Raw genomic sequence first — 18,679 nt, 5'->3', positions numbered from 1 at the left:
ATGGAAATCAAAAGAAAGCTGGAGTAGCAATTCTCATATCAGACAGAATAGACTTTAAAATAAAGACTGTTACAAGAGACAAAGAAGGACACTACATAATGATCAAGGGATCGATCCAAGAAGATATAACAATTGTAAATATTTATGCACCCAATGTAGGAGCACCTCAATACATAATGCAAATACTAACAGCCATAAAAGGGGAAATTGACAGTAACACAACCATAGTACGGGAGTTTAACACCTCACTTTCACCAATGGAAAGATCATCCAAAATGAAAATAAGTAAGGTGGGGCTTCCCTGGTGGCACAGTGGTTAAGAATCTGCCTGCCAATGCAGGGGAATTCAGTTCGAGCCCTGGTCCGGGAAGATCCCACATGCCAAGGAGCACCTAAACCCATGTGCCCAACTACTGAGCCTGCGTTCTAGAGCCCACAAGCCACAACTGCTGAGCCCACAAGCCACAACTACTGAAGCCTGTGCACCTAGAGCCCGTGCTCTGCAACAAGGGAAGCCACCGCAAGGAGAAGCCCATGACACCACAACAAAGAGTAGCCCTCACTTGCCGCAACTAGAGAACAGCCCATGCACAGCGATGAAGAACCAACACAGCCAAAAATAAATAAAATAAATAATTTTTTTTTAAAAAAGAAAAAGAAAATAAGGAAACACAAGCTTTAAATGACACATTAAACAAGATAACCTTAATTGATATTTATAGGACATTCCATCCAAAAACAACAGAATACACTTTCTTCTCAAGTGCTCATGGAACATTCTCCAGGATAGATCCTATCTTGGGTCACAAATCAAGCCTTGGTAAATTTAGGAAAATTGAAATTGTATCAAGTATCTTTTCCTACCACAATGCTATGAGACTAGATATCGATTACAGGAAAAAAAAAACTAAAAAATACAAACACACGGAGGCTAAACAATATGCTACTAAATAACCAAGAGACCACTGAAGAAATCAAAGAGGAAATCAAAAAATACCTAGAAACAAATGACAATGAAAACACAATGACTCAAAACCTATGGGATGCAGCAAAAGCCGTTCTAAGAGGAAAGTTTATAGCTATACAAGCCTACCACAAGAAACAAGAAAACTCTCAAATAAACAACATAACCTTACACCTAAAGCAGTTAGAGAAAGAACAAAAAAACCCCAAAGTTAGCAGAGGGAAAGAAATCATAAAGATCAGATCAGAAATAAATGAAAAAGAAATGAAGGAAACAGCAGCAAAGATCAATAAAACTAAAAGCTGGTTCTTTGAGAAGATAAACAAAACAGATAAACCATTAGCCAGACTCGTCAAGGAAAAAAGGGACAAGAAGACTCAAATCAAGGGAATTAGAAATGAAAAAGGAGAAGTAACAACTGATACTTGTTTATAGCAATACAAGCCCACCTTAAGAAGCAGGAAACATCTCGAATAAACAACCTAACCTTACACCTAAAGCAGTTAGAGAAAGAACAAAAAAACCCCAAAGTTAGCAGAGGGAAAGAAATCATAAAGATCAGATCAGAAATAAATGAAAAAGAAATGAAGGAAACAGCAGCAAAGATCAATAAAACTAAAAGCTGGTTCTTTGAGAAGATAAACAAAACAGATAAACCATTAGCCAGACTCGTCAAGGAAAAAAGGGACAAGAAGACTCAAATCAAGTAATCCTCAACAAAATACTAGCAAACAGAATCCAACAGCACATTAAAAGGATCATACACCATGATCAAGTGGGATTTGTCCTAGGAATGCAAGGATTCTTCAATCTACACAAATCAATCAAAGTGATACACCATATTAACAAATTGAAGGATAAAAACCATATGATAATCTCAATAGATGCAGATAAAGCTTTCAACAAAGTTCAACACTCATTTATGATAAAGACTCTCCTGAAAGTAGGCATAGAGGGAACCTACCTCAAAATAATAAAGGTCATATATGACAAACCAAGGCCAACATCTTTCTCAATGTTGAAAAACTGAAACCATTTCCACTAAGATCAGGAACAAGTCAGAGTTGCCCAGTCTCACCACTGTTATTCAAAACGGTTTTGGAAGTTTTAGCCGCAGCAATCAGAGGCGAAAAAGAAATAAAAGGAATCCAAATGGGAAAAGAAGAAGTAAAGCTGTCACTGTTTGCAGATGACATGATACTATACATAGAGAATCCTAAAGATGCTACCAGAAAACTACTAGAGCTAATCAATGAATTTGGTAAAGTAGCAGGATACAAAATTAATGCACAGAAATCTCTTTCATTCCTATACACTAATGATGAAAAATCTGAAAGAGAAATTCAGGAAACACTCCCATTTACCATTGCAACAAAAAGAATAACATACCTAGGAATAAACCTACCTAAGGAGACAAAAGACCTGTATGCAGAAAACTATAAGACACTGATGAAAGAAATTAAAGATGATACAAATAGATGGAGAGATATACCATGTTCTTGGATTGGAAGAATCAACATTGTGAAAATGACTATACTACCCAAAGCAATCTACAGATTCAGTGCAATCCCTATCAAACTACCAATGGCATTTTTCACGGAACTAGAGCAAAAAATTTCACAATTTCTGTGGAAACACAAAAGACTGCAAATCTCCTAGAGAAATGGAAATACAAACAAAAATAAACAAATGGGACCTAATGAAACTTCAAAGCTTTTGCACAGCAAAGGAAACCATAAACAAGACGAAAAGACAACCCTCAGAATGGGAGAAAATATTTGCAAATGAAGCAACTGACAAAGGATTAATCTCCAAAATTTACAAGCAGATCATGCAGCTCAATATCAAAAAACAAACAACCCAATCCAAAAATGGGCAGAAGATCTAAATAGACATTTCTCCAGAGAAGATATACAGAATGCCAACAAACACAAGAAAGGATGCTCAACATCGCTAATCATTAGAGAAAAGCAAATCAAAACTACAATGAGGTATCACACCGGTCAGAATGGCCATCATTAAAAAATCTGCAAAGAATAAATGCTGGAGAGGGTGTGGAGAAAAGGGAACCCTCTTGCTGGTGGGAATGTAAATTGATACAGCCACTATGGAGAACAGTATGGAGGTTCCTTAAAAAACTAAAGATAGAACTACCATACGACCCAGCAATCCCACTACTGGGCATATACCCTGAGAAAACCATAATTCAAGAAGAGTCATGTACCACAATGTTCATTGCAGCACTATTTACAATAGCCAGCACATGGAAGCAACCTAAGTGTCCATCGACAGATGAATGGATAACGGAGATGTGCCACATATATACAATGGAATATTACTCAGCCATAAAAAGAAACGAAATTGAGTTATTTGTAGTGAGGTGGATGGACCTCGAGTCTGTCATACAGAGTGAAGAAGGTCAGAAAGAGAAAAACAAATACCATATTCTAACACATATATATGAAATCTAAAAAAAAAAAGTTCTGAGGAACTTAGAGGCAGGACAGGAATAAAGATGCAGACGTAGAGAATGGACTTGATGACACGGGGAGGGGGAAGGATAAGCTGGGACGAAGTGAGAGTGGCATGGACATATATACACTACCAAATGTAAAATAGATAGCTAGTGGGAAGCGCTGCATAGCACAGGGAGATCAGCTGGGTGCTTTGTGACCACCTAGAGGGGTAGGATAGGGAGGGTGAGAGGGAGACGCAAGAAGGAGGGGATATGGGGATATATGTATATGTATAGCTGATTCACTTTGTTATACAGCAGCAACTAACACAACAATGTAAAGCAATTATACTCCAATAAAGACGTTAAAAAAAAAAAAAGTCACCTGGAACAGTTCTTTGCTCAAAAAGATAAAATGTTTTGGGACGACGGAATTATGAAGTTGCCTGGAAAATGGCAGAAGGTAGTGGAATAAAAGGGTGACTACATCGTTCAATGAAGTTCTTGGCGAAAATGAAAAATGTGTCTTTTATTTTTACTTAAAAACCGTAGGCACTTTTTGGCCAACCCAGTATATTCAGGGTTTGGATATGTGAATATGGTAATGCTGTCGTGGAATTGTGAAAAGATCACAAATATGTAAAATAAACTTATTTCTACTTTAATCTTCGTTGGTAGAGAGATCTGAGCCCATTTTTCCTCTACCATTCTCAATAAACTTGTACAAAACAGCCATTTCTATAGGACTACCTCAAGGGGGAATTATGAGGCCCAGTAGGTAAAAGTTCTGTGCAAACCAGAAATCACTGAGCAAAGTATTTTTTTGTAACTGTTTTTCAAAAGTTCAAACAGCAAATGCTCAGAAAGTGAATGCTGAAAGAGCAGCATAGAGAAAGACACGTGTTCAAGGGAGAGAGAGGCAAAGGAAAGCAATTAGTTGGGTTTGGTTGGACAATCAAGTGTGTGAAGGACACTTAGAAGGAGTAAAGTTCATTTGGAATCTTGAATGGCATGCTAAACAGTTTGGATTCAATTTGGTAGGCAGATATCACTGGGAAGGTTTTGAGTCTGGCTCGTGAAGATTAATTTTACAGTACTCTTTGGGGTGGATGTGAAGATATTCTTTTTAGTTACGTAGCTATTGCAAGTGAGGATGAAATGAAGGCCTGAAATACGTGAATGGTGTGTGAGTGAGACGAAGGGAAGATGGAACAGGTATTGTAGAGCAGACTCAGTGGAACTCACAAGAGTTTGATAGAAAAGGAATGAACCCAAAATTACTAGAACATTTTGAGTAGAAGTGACAGGGAGGATGAAGGTATCATCGAAAGAAATTGGGCACAGAGTACAAAATAGTTTTGAGAAAGAAGACATTATTCGGTTTTTCAGCAGGGGTGATGTCCAAGTAGTGACATCTAGCAGAGTTAGACCTGGAGTTTGGGCCAGAATCGTACATTTTCATCTAGAACGTTCCCCATTAACAAGATCATGCTGCACGTTAGCTGGATGAAGAAATGCGACTCAAAGACAGAATGTTAGGGAACCATTTAGGGGTGGAAAGTTGTAAGAAGAATAAAGTCAGTGAAGGAGCTGGGAGGAATCAGAACAGCAGTTGAGATTAAGCGTGACTTAAGTGAATTATTCACGGTAAATTGAAAATACCGGAGAGTAACAGGAAATAATATTTTGCAAGTTGAAGTTTCGTATTTCACATTAAGACCTGTAGTTAGTCACCATCTTCCTGGAAGGAAACCAGTAATCAGAACATTTGCTTACCTTCATGAGCTGACTAATTATTCTTAGTTTTCAGTAATCAGAGTCCCTCCAGTTTACTTTGCCCCCTATTATACATTAGGCAGTGATAAATAGTAAACTGGCTTCTGTCAAAGCAAGGTGAAATGGAAAAACTCCTCCTAATTCAGAAATGTCACCAAGGGTGTTAAGATCTATTTCTAAGTGCATCTGAGGCCTAAAGAGATGAGTATGCTCTCTGATTTATGCTTGCCACCCTCCACAAAGGAAAATTATTCTTTGATTCAGTGTTAAAGCTGCTGTCTGCTGGCCTAACACCATTGGTGACACCATATTTTGAACTAACGATGAGTCTGTTGAAACAGTGGTACCCTGTTGAGTACTCTGTGGTCCCGACCCAGATTGATTCCCTACCCCCTTCCACCATGCCCACCTCCTTCTACTAATATAACAAAGGTGGAAATACAATGTTAGTTCTCAGAGGTCTACCCACCACACTAATTAGCATGAGAAAACAATAAAAAGGATTACAAAATGGAGGAAGAGATAGGTGCTCTAAAGTGAAATTTGTGGTCGTAAATCTGGAAGTTCTGTGTGTAAGTCAATTTAGAGGTCATCTTCTGCAATGTCACGTGGAAACCACAATATTTCTGAAAGGGTGAGAAGTGGGCTCCCGATAGGTTACAACTGTTCATGCTTGTAACCTGGGATTTATGTGACAGAGAAATAACGATATCAATTAGCTACATACATATGTTTGGGAAGATAAGTTAAAGTATGATTTTGTTAGTAAACATTTTTGATTCGCAGGGCTCTAAAAATGTGTCCTCTACAAACAGATATGTTTGAATATGCGTGTGAGTGCTTTATTTGATGCAGGGCTGGGAGAGGGAGCTGCCCTGTATAGGACAGTGCCCTTTACGGGCACCCATTACTCTGTGCCCACAATGAGAGCCCAGTTCTACATGCTAAGGGTCTAAGGAAGAACACAAGAGGACCTCAGGGCCTTAGAGTACGGGCCTGGAAAAGACTCAGTAGCACAACTTTATGGATAACTGTGAAAGCTAGTATTATCTCACAGGGAAGGTCAGATTATGGAAGTTATAGGAACAGTTAAGCAGGAACAAAAACTATTTTAGTAAATGTGAGTGGAGGCAACATGAAGGGACTAGGTAAAAACCATGGATTTGTGTGGGCGACACTGGATGGGTGTCCTGGCTATCTTTAATTAACTGTAACTCGCTCTTTGGGATACGTGAAACATTGCACCGGCTGCTTAACACAGTAGGAAGGATCAAAGACTGGAATTGAGGGATGTAGGTTTTAACTCCAACTGTGTGGTTCGGGGAAGTCATTTAAGATCTCTGGGTTTTAGTCATTCATTTATATATTTATTCAACAGACATTCACAGCCCCTCAGTCTCCTCTTCTGTAGATTGAGAACGTGTCACCAGAGCCTCTGCAGCGCTCACATGTATCACTGAATAGTGATACCTGCTTACTGAGGGGTTTCATAAAAAGGAGAGCTATGAGCTGCTTTTGAAGGATTGGAATGTGGTTTAAATTATGGGAAAAAGGTTGATTTAAACCAGGCAATCAATGGGTACAAAGCCATAGAGCCAGACTAACCCTTCACCCAGGAGAGCCAGAGTCTACGATTCCTAGAACTGAGTCTGAAGATGAAGCAGTAGCAAGACTTGGAAAGGCCAAAAGGTATTGACTAATAAGATGCCTTATGGTGGAGACAGTAAACCTAATACAGAGAACACAGGCAGACACCTCTTCAGTCACCACTCCAGTTTCAGGGAGGTCTAACTAGGCTGGTAAAATGACTAGAGAGCATTGGTAGAAAATGATTTTATTACCAAAAGAAAAAAATTCCTATGACTAAGTTATTTAATTGACCTTTTCATTATTTCCATGTCATGGTGGTAATATCTGACACTATATGGGTTTTTTTTTTAATGAAATAGAGAAAGGTAACATTAGTTTTACTTTTTCCATTCCCAAATGTAACGTTAACATATATCTCTTCACTGCCCTCCTTTTTTCCATTTGTTTCTCTTTTTCTCTCTCTTGTTTTATAAACCCTCTACCTGCATGAACTCCCCAATGCCCTTCAGAGTGAACAAAACTGAGCTGCTTCTGTAAGCACCACAAAATAGTCCCCATTATTTTAATTTTAAAAATATGCCAGAGAAACATTAAGTGAAATCCACCACACTCTTCTGACAACACATTTGACCTCTAGACATGTTAAGAGCTTCATCCTCCAATGCTTTTAATTCTAATTCTTGCAGAGATAAAATTCACTGCTTGAATTGTAAGAGTGAGTCTCATTAAGGCTAAAAAGCAGTGACCCAGATAGCATAATGGATTAATATGGTGACCTTGCAACTTTAGAGCTTTACTTTCAAATCGGACTGTGTAGTCAAATCATTTCAATAGTCAATTAATCAATTGGTTAATACCAGCCTGTAAATATTCTGAGTCGGAAGTTCGTAGATCATTTGGCCAGTACTAGCCTATATAGAAGTAAACTGAGAACCATAGTATGCTTAACTTTCAGAACCTTTTTTAAATGATGAGAATCAAAGAAATAGAGTTTCATGGATTACTGTGAATGCTGTAATCACTAATAATTATATAATATTGACACTCTAATACGCATCAGTATTTTGAAACTTACACCATAAATAGCTGTTAATGCTGTATGTTTGCATTTCATTACAGTGTAAAGAAGGACTGTAAGTATAATCAACCAGGTCTTGAGTGATGTTGACTGAATTCTCAAATTCAGGGTGATATATGCTGTTAGGATTATCCTACTCTGAGGGATGGGGTGGAAGTGTGTATAGTTTAGCAGGACATCCTAACGGACTTTTAAAGCCTAAGGAATTTTAAAAATTTTTTCCAGAAACAAGTTTTGTGAAAAATTATTCCTCTGCATTTTTTTTACAGATGCAAGATATACGGAGCCCAGAAGGAGGTCAGTATAGCTCCCATCCTCAGATGGCAGCCATGAGACCAAGGGGTCAGCCTGCAGAGCTCAGGCAGCAGCCAGGCATGATGCAGCATGGCCAGCTCACCACCATCAACCAATCACAGCTAAGTGCTCAGCTTGGATTGAACATGGGGGGAAGCAGTGTCCCCCACAACTCGCCGTCTCCTCCCGGAAGCAAGTCTGCAACTCCTTCACCGTCCAGCTCAGTGCATGAGGATGAAGGCGATGATACCTCTAAGGTATGACGAGGTTATTCTGGGGACCAATAGGAAAGGCTTGCTGCCTAAAAAAACTATTGACGGGCACTTCCCTTGACCTATGGCGGATGCAAGTTATATCGTCCAAATGAGAAACGTTGGTGGGGGACCGAATGGATTAAATCACCTGCTTGTCCAATTGCATTTTTAAGTTCCTAACAAATCCTCTCAGTGCAAATGTATTAAACATAAAAATAGGTTGTACCCACACAGTATAGGGTCTGCATAGTGAGTAAGGGAAAATAAATAATCTTGTAGGACTCGGTGTCCAAAATCAAGCTTAATTCACCACTCATTCCAAAATATCTTTCAATTTAACCACTTTATTTTAAGAAGGCAACATCCCAGGGATATAATGATGGCGCTGTGTGTGTGTGTGTGTGTGTGTGTGTGTGTGTGTGTGTGTTGTGGTTAGAGGAATCCTTTGAGATCATCTTATCCAAACATTTCATATTTAGGGGACTTCCCTGGTGGCGCAGTGGTTAAGAATCCGCCTGCCAATGCAGGGGACACGGGTTCAAGCCCTGGTCCGGGAAGATCCCACATGCCGTGGAGCAACTAAGCCTGTGTGCCACAACTACTGAGCCTGTGCTCTAGAGCCCGCGAGCCACAACGACTGAGCCCGCGTGCCGCAACTACTGCAGCCCATGTGCCTAGAGCCCGTGCTCCGCAACAAAGAGAAGCCACCGCAGTGAGAAGCCTGCGCACCGCAACGAAGAGTAGCCCCCGCTCGCCGCAACTAGAGAAAGCCCGCGTGCAGCAACGAAGACCCAACACAGCCAAAATATAAATTTATTTATTTATTTTTTTTAAAAAATTCATATTTAGGATGAAGAAAAGAAGGGCCAGAGATATTAGATGACTCCCTTCCAGAAGAAGGAGCCTAGGTGTTTCATTACATATCTCTTGTTAACCCCAGGCCAGTATGGTTGTCTGTCTGTCTATCTGCATCACCTTAAGTTATCTGTATAAGAAGATGGGTCGTAATTGTCCTTATTTTGGAAAATTAGCTACAAAAGGTAGTTAGTTCTTTAAAGTATTCAAGGCAGCCTTTTCAAATGACTGCATCATAACCAAGGACACTCTCAGTCAAGAACATCGAAATCATCTTTTTATTGCCTTGGTTATCAGTCAGGCATCTTCCAAATTTGTCCCAGTGAGAAGGACCCCTGCCTGGTTCCTGTGAAAAACACTGGTGGCTACATGCACACTTCATATTCCTCCTCTCTGTTTAATGTCACTAATGAATTGTCACTTGTGTCAGCCCTTCGTTTTCTTTTCACTTTGTGAGAATTTTGTTTTGGGGAGACAAATGGCAATACCGTGGGATTCTGATCTATGTGGTTAACTTAACATTAGCTAGCTACACTAATCTTTTAACAACCCAGATAGTGACACATAGATTTATTTAGCCTGATGACAAAGGCAAGGCTGCTCTATTGGCTCTATTTCATTATTTTCAGTATTCTTGAAGCTCTGGCGTGTAGGCCCTTGATCCTGGAAACTCTACCAGGGAAGCTAATTCCTAGAGGTAGTGAATGACTCCCCTGGGAGCGCATCTTTGATAAACACACCAACCAATCCAGAGCCCACACCCCAGTCATCTCCTTTATCAAACTCACACACCACCTCCCCCGCAGAGTTTCCCCCTAGGGCTAGGCATGGATAACTAGGGACCGCCTCTAGAGCCAAGCCCACTGAAACTGTTCAAACATTCCAGTCCTGAGCTTACTCAGTATACCTACCCTGCCTCGCCCCTTCCTTCCCACAAAAACCCCAGTAAAGGCTCTGGGCACTCTCTGCCCTCTCCCGTCTCTGCCTCCTGACGACCCTGCACGCCATGCCGGGCCTCCTGTTTCTAGGTCTGTGTGAGTGTAAACTTCATTCATTTCCATGTCTGCTGTCCACCGTCCCTGATGAAAACAAATCCCAGGTACCTTTCAGGACAGCTGCACAGCTAGATATCAGCGCCCCTCTACCTGCACAGTCTCCCCCTGTCAGTGAGCCAGCCTCTCAAGAGGGAAAGTAAAAAGGAGGGAGGAGACTAATTGATATTACATAAATAATGTATTGGGCTAGGAGAAGCCTGACCTTTGGCTGATCACTTAGAGGGCAAAATAAATTTTTAAGAAAATCTATATTATTCTAACGGTGTCTCCAGCTAATGAGCACCTGGATCTAAGTGTGAGCACCAGGAATCTGTTTGTGGCCAGTGATTTAGATATCAAATTATACGTGGATAATTCAAGTTAAATTTCTAAACACAGATGTTAAGTACTATACTGCAAGGGGAAAAATTAATGTTCTACTCATAGTAAAGATCAATTGGTGCATCTGGATTATATCTTTATCAGTATTCACTGCTGACATTTCAGGAAATTAATGCAAAATTAGCATCTTCTGACAGTAAATTTTATGCAGGATTATTCTGACTTACAATAGCATTTTCCACACTCTTCAATTTATATGAGTAGCAGACTGAGTAGAAACCAGAAATTCATAGAATTAATATTGACAGGTTCTTCCATTTTCTACTGATGCATAAGGTCCATATCTTACAATTTTGCTGAGGTATGGATTTGTATGTTATGAGTTTCCAGGCTAGCATGAAACTTTGCCAGTGAGTATCCTACCCAATCACTTAACATCCATATCTCAAAGTAATGTATAGCTTATTATTAATGATCACGTAAGCATTGTATAGTGGAATTTATGTTCCATAGTCGTATAGTCTTGAATAAGCTGTGTGTGAAGGCCTAGGGGTGGATTTCTCAAGAATGCCCTCATTAAAATGACTTTTTGTCTACACAAATATTCTCAAATTTATGTTGAGTTTAAGTGCATTTTCCATCTCAAAATCCATCCTCCCATTCCAGCTCTACGCGCTGTCCTTCACCTTCTCTCCAGTACAAAATTCTCCTGCCCATTTATTCAACTTATGTTTATTAAACGGCTAAAGAAATTCCTCTGACGAAAATGCTCAGGCATTCTTCATCACAGCTAACGATTAAACCGGAATTTTCCTTCATGTATGAGCAGGATTCACATGCACCGTTGTACTGCAGCAGCTCCAGTTAGATGTGAAGTAGCGCCAAGTCAAAAGGATCATTTAGATCATTTCCAACGAGATCTAAAAAAAGAATATTTAGTCTCACACCTGACAAAGAAGGCTTTAAACCTGCCCTCTTAATACTTTGTGCTCTCTTAAGCAATTGCATATTAACTCCAGTTTATCTAATTGAACAAGTAAATGAGATAACTTTGTTTTGACAGAGAGAAATATTGTAAATACATCAGTAAAATAAATTATCACCTTATAAACACTCCTTACGGTTCTGATTGCTCTGGAGCTGTGTTGACAGCCTGAAGTCATAAACTAGACATGCAGTCAAACATCAAAGAGATACAAACTCGGGTAGCTTGTGGTTCTAAGCCTGTAATCCAATATGTGTAATATAACAGACACTTTAAGACACTTAAAGTATCTGGCATTACAACTGTATTTTTAGCACAGTTTTCCCTTTAAGGAAATTATGGGCTAAGAATCGCAAGATATGTTTTTCCATCCTTTTACTTTCAGCTTCTCTGCTAAAAGTCTTCTTAAGTTTTATATGTGTCTCTTGTCAGTGGTATATAGTTAAATTTTTACTTTCAAATGAAACTGACTTCATTTACATTCATATAAATACTAAAATATTTGGGTTTATTTCTCATTTCAGTATTGATATGTTGCTTTCTATTTGTCCCACACGTGTCTATGTTTCTTTTCTCTTTCTTACCTTCCTTAAGAATGTTCTTACTTTTCTCATTCCAAAATTTCCCATTTTAAGACTGGAAATTTTATAATCTTTCTCTTTGTTTAGTAACTACCCCTGACACACAAATGCGTGAAAGTCTAACATTGATCGATATCTTTACCCTTCTTAAATTACTTTAACTCCAAACACCCTCCTTTCAATTTATACTGGAGCAGTTATTGCTGTTGTTTGTCTTAATTATAATTTAAATTATAATTTATCTTAAATTTAAATTAAATGTAATTTTATGAACTCCATGAAATACTATTTTTATTGTCTTTATAGTCTTTTTTCTTTAGATTTATTCACATGTAAAGTTTGTCATCTGACGTCATTTTCCCTATGCCTTTAAAATTTTCTCTCGTGAGGATCTATTGGGAACATGATTACCTTAAAAAGTACTTCCACTAGGAAAAGAATTTTAGATTGACAGTGATTCTCTATTATAATTTTGAAGATAATATATTACTCCACTGAATCCTGATTTTCATTATTGCTTTTGAGAATTCTGCTGCCTCACTGTCTTTCCTTTGAAAGTAATCTGCCTCTATTCTCTGACTAGTTTTAAGATCGTCTCTTGCCTTCGGTGTCCTGCAGCATCATTGTGTAGTATGTGGGTTCCTTTAAATTTATCCCAAATTTAAATATTTCTGTTTTTCATCAGTTCTGGGTGTTTTTCAGAAATTTCCTCTACCCTATTGTTGCTCCTTTCTCATTCTGTAATTCTGATAAGATAAATGCTAGACTTTCTCATCCTGTCCTCCACGACTCTTTTCTTTCATATTTTCTGTTTCCTTCTTGCTGTGTATTACATTCTGATTAATTTATTTGTATCAATTTCCCAGTTTGTAATTCAATTTTCAGCTATATCAAATCTGAAATTAAAGCCGATATATTGAGGTTTTAATTTCAATTATTTTATATTTCTAGTTTTATTTGGTTCTTTCTCAAATCTGTTTGGATTTTTTTTGTTTGTTTTTTTTAGTTGCTTCCTCTTTATCCATAGATTTAATCTCTTTTGTTCTTTAAGCTAATTCCAATACGTGACACCTTTTGGGGTCTGATTCTATTGTTTATTGTTGCTGCTGGCTCTTGGTTTTACTGCCTTGTTTCATTTTGCTTTTTTGCTTTTGGAATAGCAGCTGATGTTCATTAGAACTTTATAAGAATTCTGTTAGACCTGGTTGGAAAGTGGACTCCACTAAGGATGATTTGTGTGTGCTTCTGCCAAGCATCCCAAGCGTCTTGGACCATTACAATCTAGAACCGCTTTGGGCTTAAAGTTTTTCAGACCACTCGAGTAGTATGCATTCAGGGTATAAATCCTTACAAAAGCTGGCTTCTGTTTGTGAGTTATCACAAAAGATATTCCTCCCCTCTCATTCAGAATCGTCCTTGCAGGTCTCGGGAGGGAACGTGCAAGGGAGATCATTTTATTTCACCCTGCACTGAAAGTCTAATTCTTTTGTGTCCTGACTTTTAATAGGAAGCCTCCCGTTAAACATCCCACTTTTTTCGGTCAGCCATGGGCTTTGTCTTCTATCTGCTGTGACTTTGACTCAGTTTCACCAGGTTCAGCAGCTGTCTTCAAGGTGAAAGCTGGCTCCAGTACTCTGCCTACTTCTCCGGGTTCCTGCTTTTGCTTACTTTTTTTTTGCTTTTAAGAGTTTCTTAGAATTTGCTAGTTCATCACTGCATGTACATTACCATACTGGACAGAAAGAGAAGGGATTTTTTTCTCAAAAAAAATAGGGTGTCACTAGAGCAACAATTAAATAAGCCTTTAGAAAAGTACTTGTTATTTACCACCGTTCTGAAGGCTAGAAGATTCCTGGAATAAAATAAAAATGATAAGCAGACAGGTTTCTATAAACATGAAGTGAAATCAAGCAATGTTGGTACCAAATGTCTGGTCACACTGTCTAACATTAGGACAGAATATTTAAAATTGGGATTTTAAAGTCTGGTGTTTTCCACATTGAACTGTATTTATTACACAGTTGTTAAACACTTCACATGATATAATATGCATGATACTTTTAAGAATTTCTTAGAAGTATCCCAGCAGCTAATATGTACTTGTTTATCAAAAATAAAGTATCCCATCGGTTAAGGCTGAACTTAGCAAAGTAGTTCTGGGGAAAATAGTAAAATTCAGTCGAGCACCAGTTAGTACTCGATTCCAAATAATCGTTCCTAAAATCCATTTAAGTAATTAAATTATACTAGGATATAGTATTTTCAAGGTGTGTATGTTCTTAGATGATTCATACTCTGGATAATCGAGCATACTTGATTAAGTCATGGAATAAAACTCAAGTGAGGCTACACGTAGGCACCTGGCATTTTACTCACTGGGACCATGTATTGATAGCTTGTGCATTCTGTGTAAGGCAGGAGAAACCCTCAGTCAAAAATAATAAGAAGTAAACATATTGCCCTAGACAGGCAAATTTAGAAAGGACCAAATGAATCTAACAAAATTGATAAACATAACTAACAGGTGTATATAATTACAATCAAATCTTTTCTTTACCTTAAAGTGATTTTTCTGGACAGTAGCCCAAATTTCTTACCTTATTATATAAGGCCACTGAGTATTTTTGCTAACCTCATCCTAAAACTAAACTCAGTTATCTTTGGCAGAATCAAGGATCCTTAAAAATGAATTTATCTTACAAACTGTAGTACCGATACAACGCCCTGCACTGGTGAATCATCTCAAGAGTACACCATTTTATATGTGGTTTTCTAGAATTGATGTTTTGAGTCATTAAATGTACTGTTATTATTAATGATAATAATAAACCCGATTGTAAAATGAAAGAGGTATTACAACCTTGCAGATTTCACAGTAACTAGATGACTTGCTTTCCATGCTTATTTGAATTTATTCTCATAAGGGGATTTTAGATAGCATAGTTTAGAAAGAAAAGAGAGAATGGATTTAAGTAGCAGAATTTTTCACTTTCAGAAACAGTACCATCACGAAAAGTGCTGTGATGTGCCCTGTTACTATGGCGAAGATCTTATAATATTTACTTTACGTGCTAAGAGTCCTAAGCGGAGCTCTGTGTTGTTTGTTCAGCCTATTATGCAGATGGTGCTTGATTAAAATCTATTTTAAACGACAGTGATCACTGCAAGTTCGTGTGCGTTAAACAGCTCTCCCAGCTCCATTAAAGGCTTTGGGACTGTGGCAGGTTATTTTTAATATGCTCATAGACGTTTCTAACTTCTCCAGGGACATTTCAACATCAGTGATTCTCTTTCCTTGAGACTCTTAACTCCAGTACTCTGTATTCTTAAGAAGTGTTCTCTAAGTAGCACCATTAACACATGGCTTTTTTGAAGTGAAAAATTATTGTTTTCTTGTGATTAATAAGTTAAATACATCACTATAATTAAGCAATAAGACATGACAGGAGGTGGATTACCAGAAGCATAGGGACACCCCCTAGGGATTTGGGAAATACATCTGTGTCTACAAGTAAGTTACATGAAGCACATGTATCTGTGTAAAGCTTATGTGAGAGTAGTATCTTTATGTATTTGTGTATGTATTTGTTTATTCATGAGTGCTTAAAGTGAATATGAAATAAGCCTGTGGGTGATCGAGATTACGGTTAAAGCCTCAAACCAGACATGTTCTTAGTTGCTATGATTTTCATACAACTTTTTTTTTTTTTTATAGAATAGAGTAGGACTCAAGAATTTGCATTTTTTTTAATTGACTGATTTATCTTTTGGCTGTGTTGGGTCTTCGTTTCTGTGCGAGGGCTTTCTCTAGTTGTGGCAAGCGGGGGCCACTCTTCATCGCGGTGCGCGGGCCTCTCACTATCGCGGCCTCTCTTGTTGTGGAGCATAGGCTCCAGAAGCGCAGGCTCAGTAGTTGTGACTCACGGGCTCAGTTGCTCCGCGGCATGTGGGATCCTCGCGGACCGGGGCACGAACCCATGTCCCCTGCATTGGCAGGCAGACTCTCAGCCACTGCGCCACCAGGGAAGCCCTCATACAACTTTTATATGTGTCTCAAATGTCCTTTTCCTTGTCATTCTAAGCCTCTGCCCACTGCTGTATAATACAGGGGTGGAAATGTGTGATGATCCGCTGCACGTAAGACTCCGAACGGATGCTGTGAGGATGGAAAGATTAGCGGAATCTTGTCCTTACTCTCAATGTGCTCGTCATCGTGGGGAGTTTATATTTTTGCATTATATGGTTCCTTCTGTATTGTAAAGATTATGACGTTGGAATTAAATTTAACTCTTCAGTCTTAGAACCCTAGTAACTCTAGAAATGTTATACACTAAAACAATGTCCAGTACACGATGCTCTACAGTCCTGTACAGTAGCCACAAGTCCTGTATGACTGTGTACATTTAAATTTGACTAATTAAAATTAAATAAACAAAAAATGTATTTCCTCAGTTGCTCCAGCACAACATTCTCCATAGTCACATGTGGCTAGTGGCTACCCTTTCAAACAGTGCAGAGAACATTTCCATCTTTCCAGAAAATTCCATAAGATAGTACTGCTCTAGACTGCAGAAGTCAGGGTCTCTTAGAAAATTAGGACATAAAATTATAAGCTTTCATTCCTCTAAGTAAGAATTCAGGATCCATCTAAGTAAGAATTCAGGATCCAGACAACACTCAAAATTAAGATCCAGGCACGTATTACAAATCCACTTAGCTAATTTCCTCACATCATTGTGTTCATTCCAAATAGTTGATGGTCAGAAAGGCCAGGTGTCTTTCAAGATACAATCCATTCCTGGCGTGTAAGAGGATCCAAATTATAGCCACATTTCTTTCTTTAGGGAGGCTTTGTATATGAGATATGATCATGTGGTTTTCAGATATGTGATGAAACTACCGCCAGATAGTAGGCCTGACAAATTCCCAGTTCATTATACGGACTCTAAACTAGCAGCTCATTTCTGTACCTTCCCAAACACAGGCAAAAGGCAAAATAAAAAATGAGACCCTCACACATCAGGAGGCAACGCCCAGTGTTCACGTGGCAGACAGCCTTCACTTCACAGAGCACTGCCCACCTGCATGGGTGCATTAGACATCAGACCACAACAAGGAATTTGCATCCCGTTATTGCATCCTAAAAGCAAAGACGTTGTACATATCCAGTAAGTCTTTATACAAGGAACACTGAGCAGTATCACAATGATTCCCTTCAAAGCACGTTTTATTTTTAAAAACTCTTTCATACATAATTTTTATTTTCATTGTTTCCTCTTACATCAGCTTTTGGTGAAGGGGCGTTATCTTAAACCATAGTTCAGTTTTATAAGTGGCCAGAATATTATGAACCAAGAATATAGGAACAAGCCGGGACAGTAGGGGAGGCCTCCAGAAAACCAACCAAATTGATTGGCTGCATGGAATTGTTCAGAGATTCCTATAGGGTTGCTCTACGTGGCCTCAAGACAGTGATCTGTGGTTTTCATACACTTGATACCTAGAGCTTCTCACTGGCAGTAACAGGTTCTCCTGCTTCTGCAGAGAATCCCTAGAAAGAAGGGCCATGTTGCCCAGCAGGAGGATAACTGTCCTTTCTGTTATCACAGGGCATCATGTATCCAGTAGATCGCACCATGTTGTCCAATCCCAATTTAAAAAGAAAGGAAGCATAAAGATCAGCAGTTCAAACACAATTTTGGACAATGGAATCGGGAAACTATTTAAATTATTTGGGAAAATCTTTTAATAAAAATATTTGCAATGAATCATAGGAAATTTATCTCTACAACTGACATTTGATTATTTTCTACAAAGACAGATGTAATCTGCAATCATGGAGATTTTAATGTTTCAGATCACTAATTTTTCAATTAAAATTTAAAAGGAGTCCAGGTAAATATTCCCCATGGAGAACCATTCATTTCCCTACACTTCGTTCCCTTTGTTTAAAAATTCCCAATCTTTGATGAAATATGACCTCCAATGTCACGATCCCTTCATTTTTAATATTCTTCATTGTGGTCTTTCTTGAATCCTTTTTATTTTTCTTCTTGATATTTTGTTATTTTGAATATAGGAACAGTTATGTTTAGAAAATTTGGAAATTATAAAAAAAATAAGATAAAGATGTCAAATAGCAATTGTTTCTATGCTCAGAATTCAGAGGAAAAGAACTTGACACTCATCCACCCACAAATGGTAATGGAAACCCTGCGTCTTAAGACAATCCTAAGTACAAACTCACAAGAGAAGACAGTCTACAGCAAAAAAAAGAAAAAGAAACAAACCATCAGGAACACTGCCATTTAATGGCCAGGTGGAGGAGGATGGGCCTAAAAATGATTCTGGAAACAGTGAGGGCACCGAGGTAGGCATGAAACCCAGAGACCGTGATGTCATGGAGCCCTTGGAAGAGACAGGACACTCCCGTGAGAAAGCAGGTCAGGGGAAGAGTAAAAGCCCACTGGG

At 38.5% G+C, this 18,679-nt stretch overlaps 1 protein-coding gene across 1 annotated transcript in view; it reads left to right on the top strand.

The window, feature by feature from the left end:
• Positions 1-18,679, top strand: part of TOX (thymocyte selection associated high mobility group box) — a 184,973-nt gene that overhangs the window by 129,634 nt on the left and 36,660 nt on the right. Inside the window, exon 4 of the mRNA XM_024742660.1 lies at positions 8,133-8,414. Coding sequence (XP_024598428.1) covers positions 8,133-8,414 — 282 coding nt within the window. The remainder of the gene's footprint in view (positions 1-8,132; positions 8,415-18,679) is intronic.

This window comes from Neophocaena asiaeorientalis, unplaced genomic scaffold (genome assembly GCF_003031525.2).
Source record: "Neophocaena asiaeorientalis asiaeorientalis breed wild unplaced genomic scaffold, Neophocaena_asiaeorientalis_V1.1 scaffold226, whole genome shotgun sequence".
In the NCBI taxonomy this organism is placed as follows: Eukaryota; Metazoa; Chordata; class Mammalia; order Artiodactyla; family Phocoenidae; genus Neophocaena; species Neophocaena asiaeorientalis.
The sequence above is the reverse complement of the archived record's forward strand: the minus strand, read 5'-3'. Positions and strand labels throughout refer to the sequence as shown.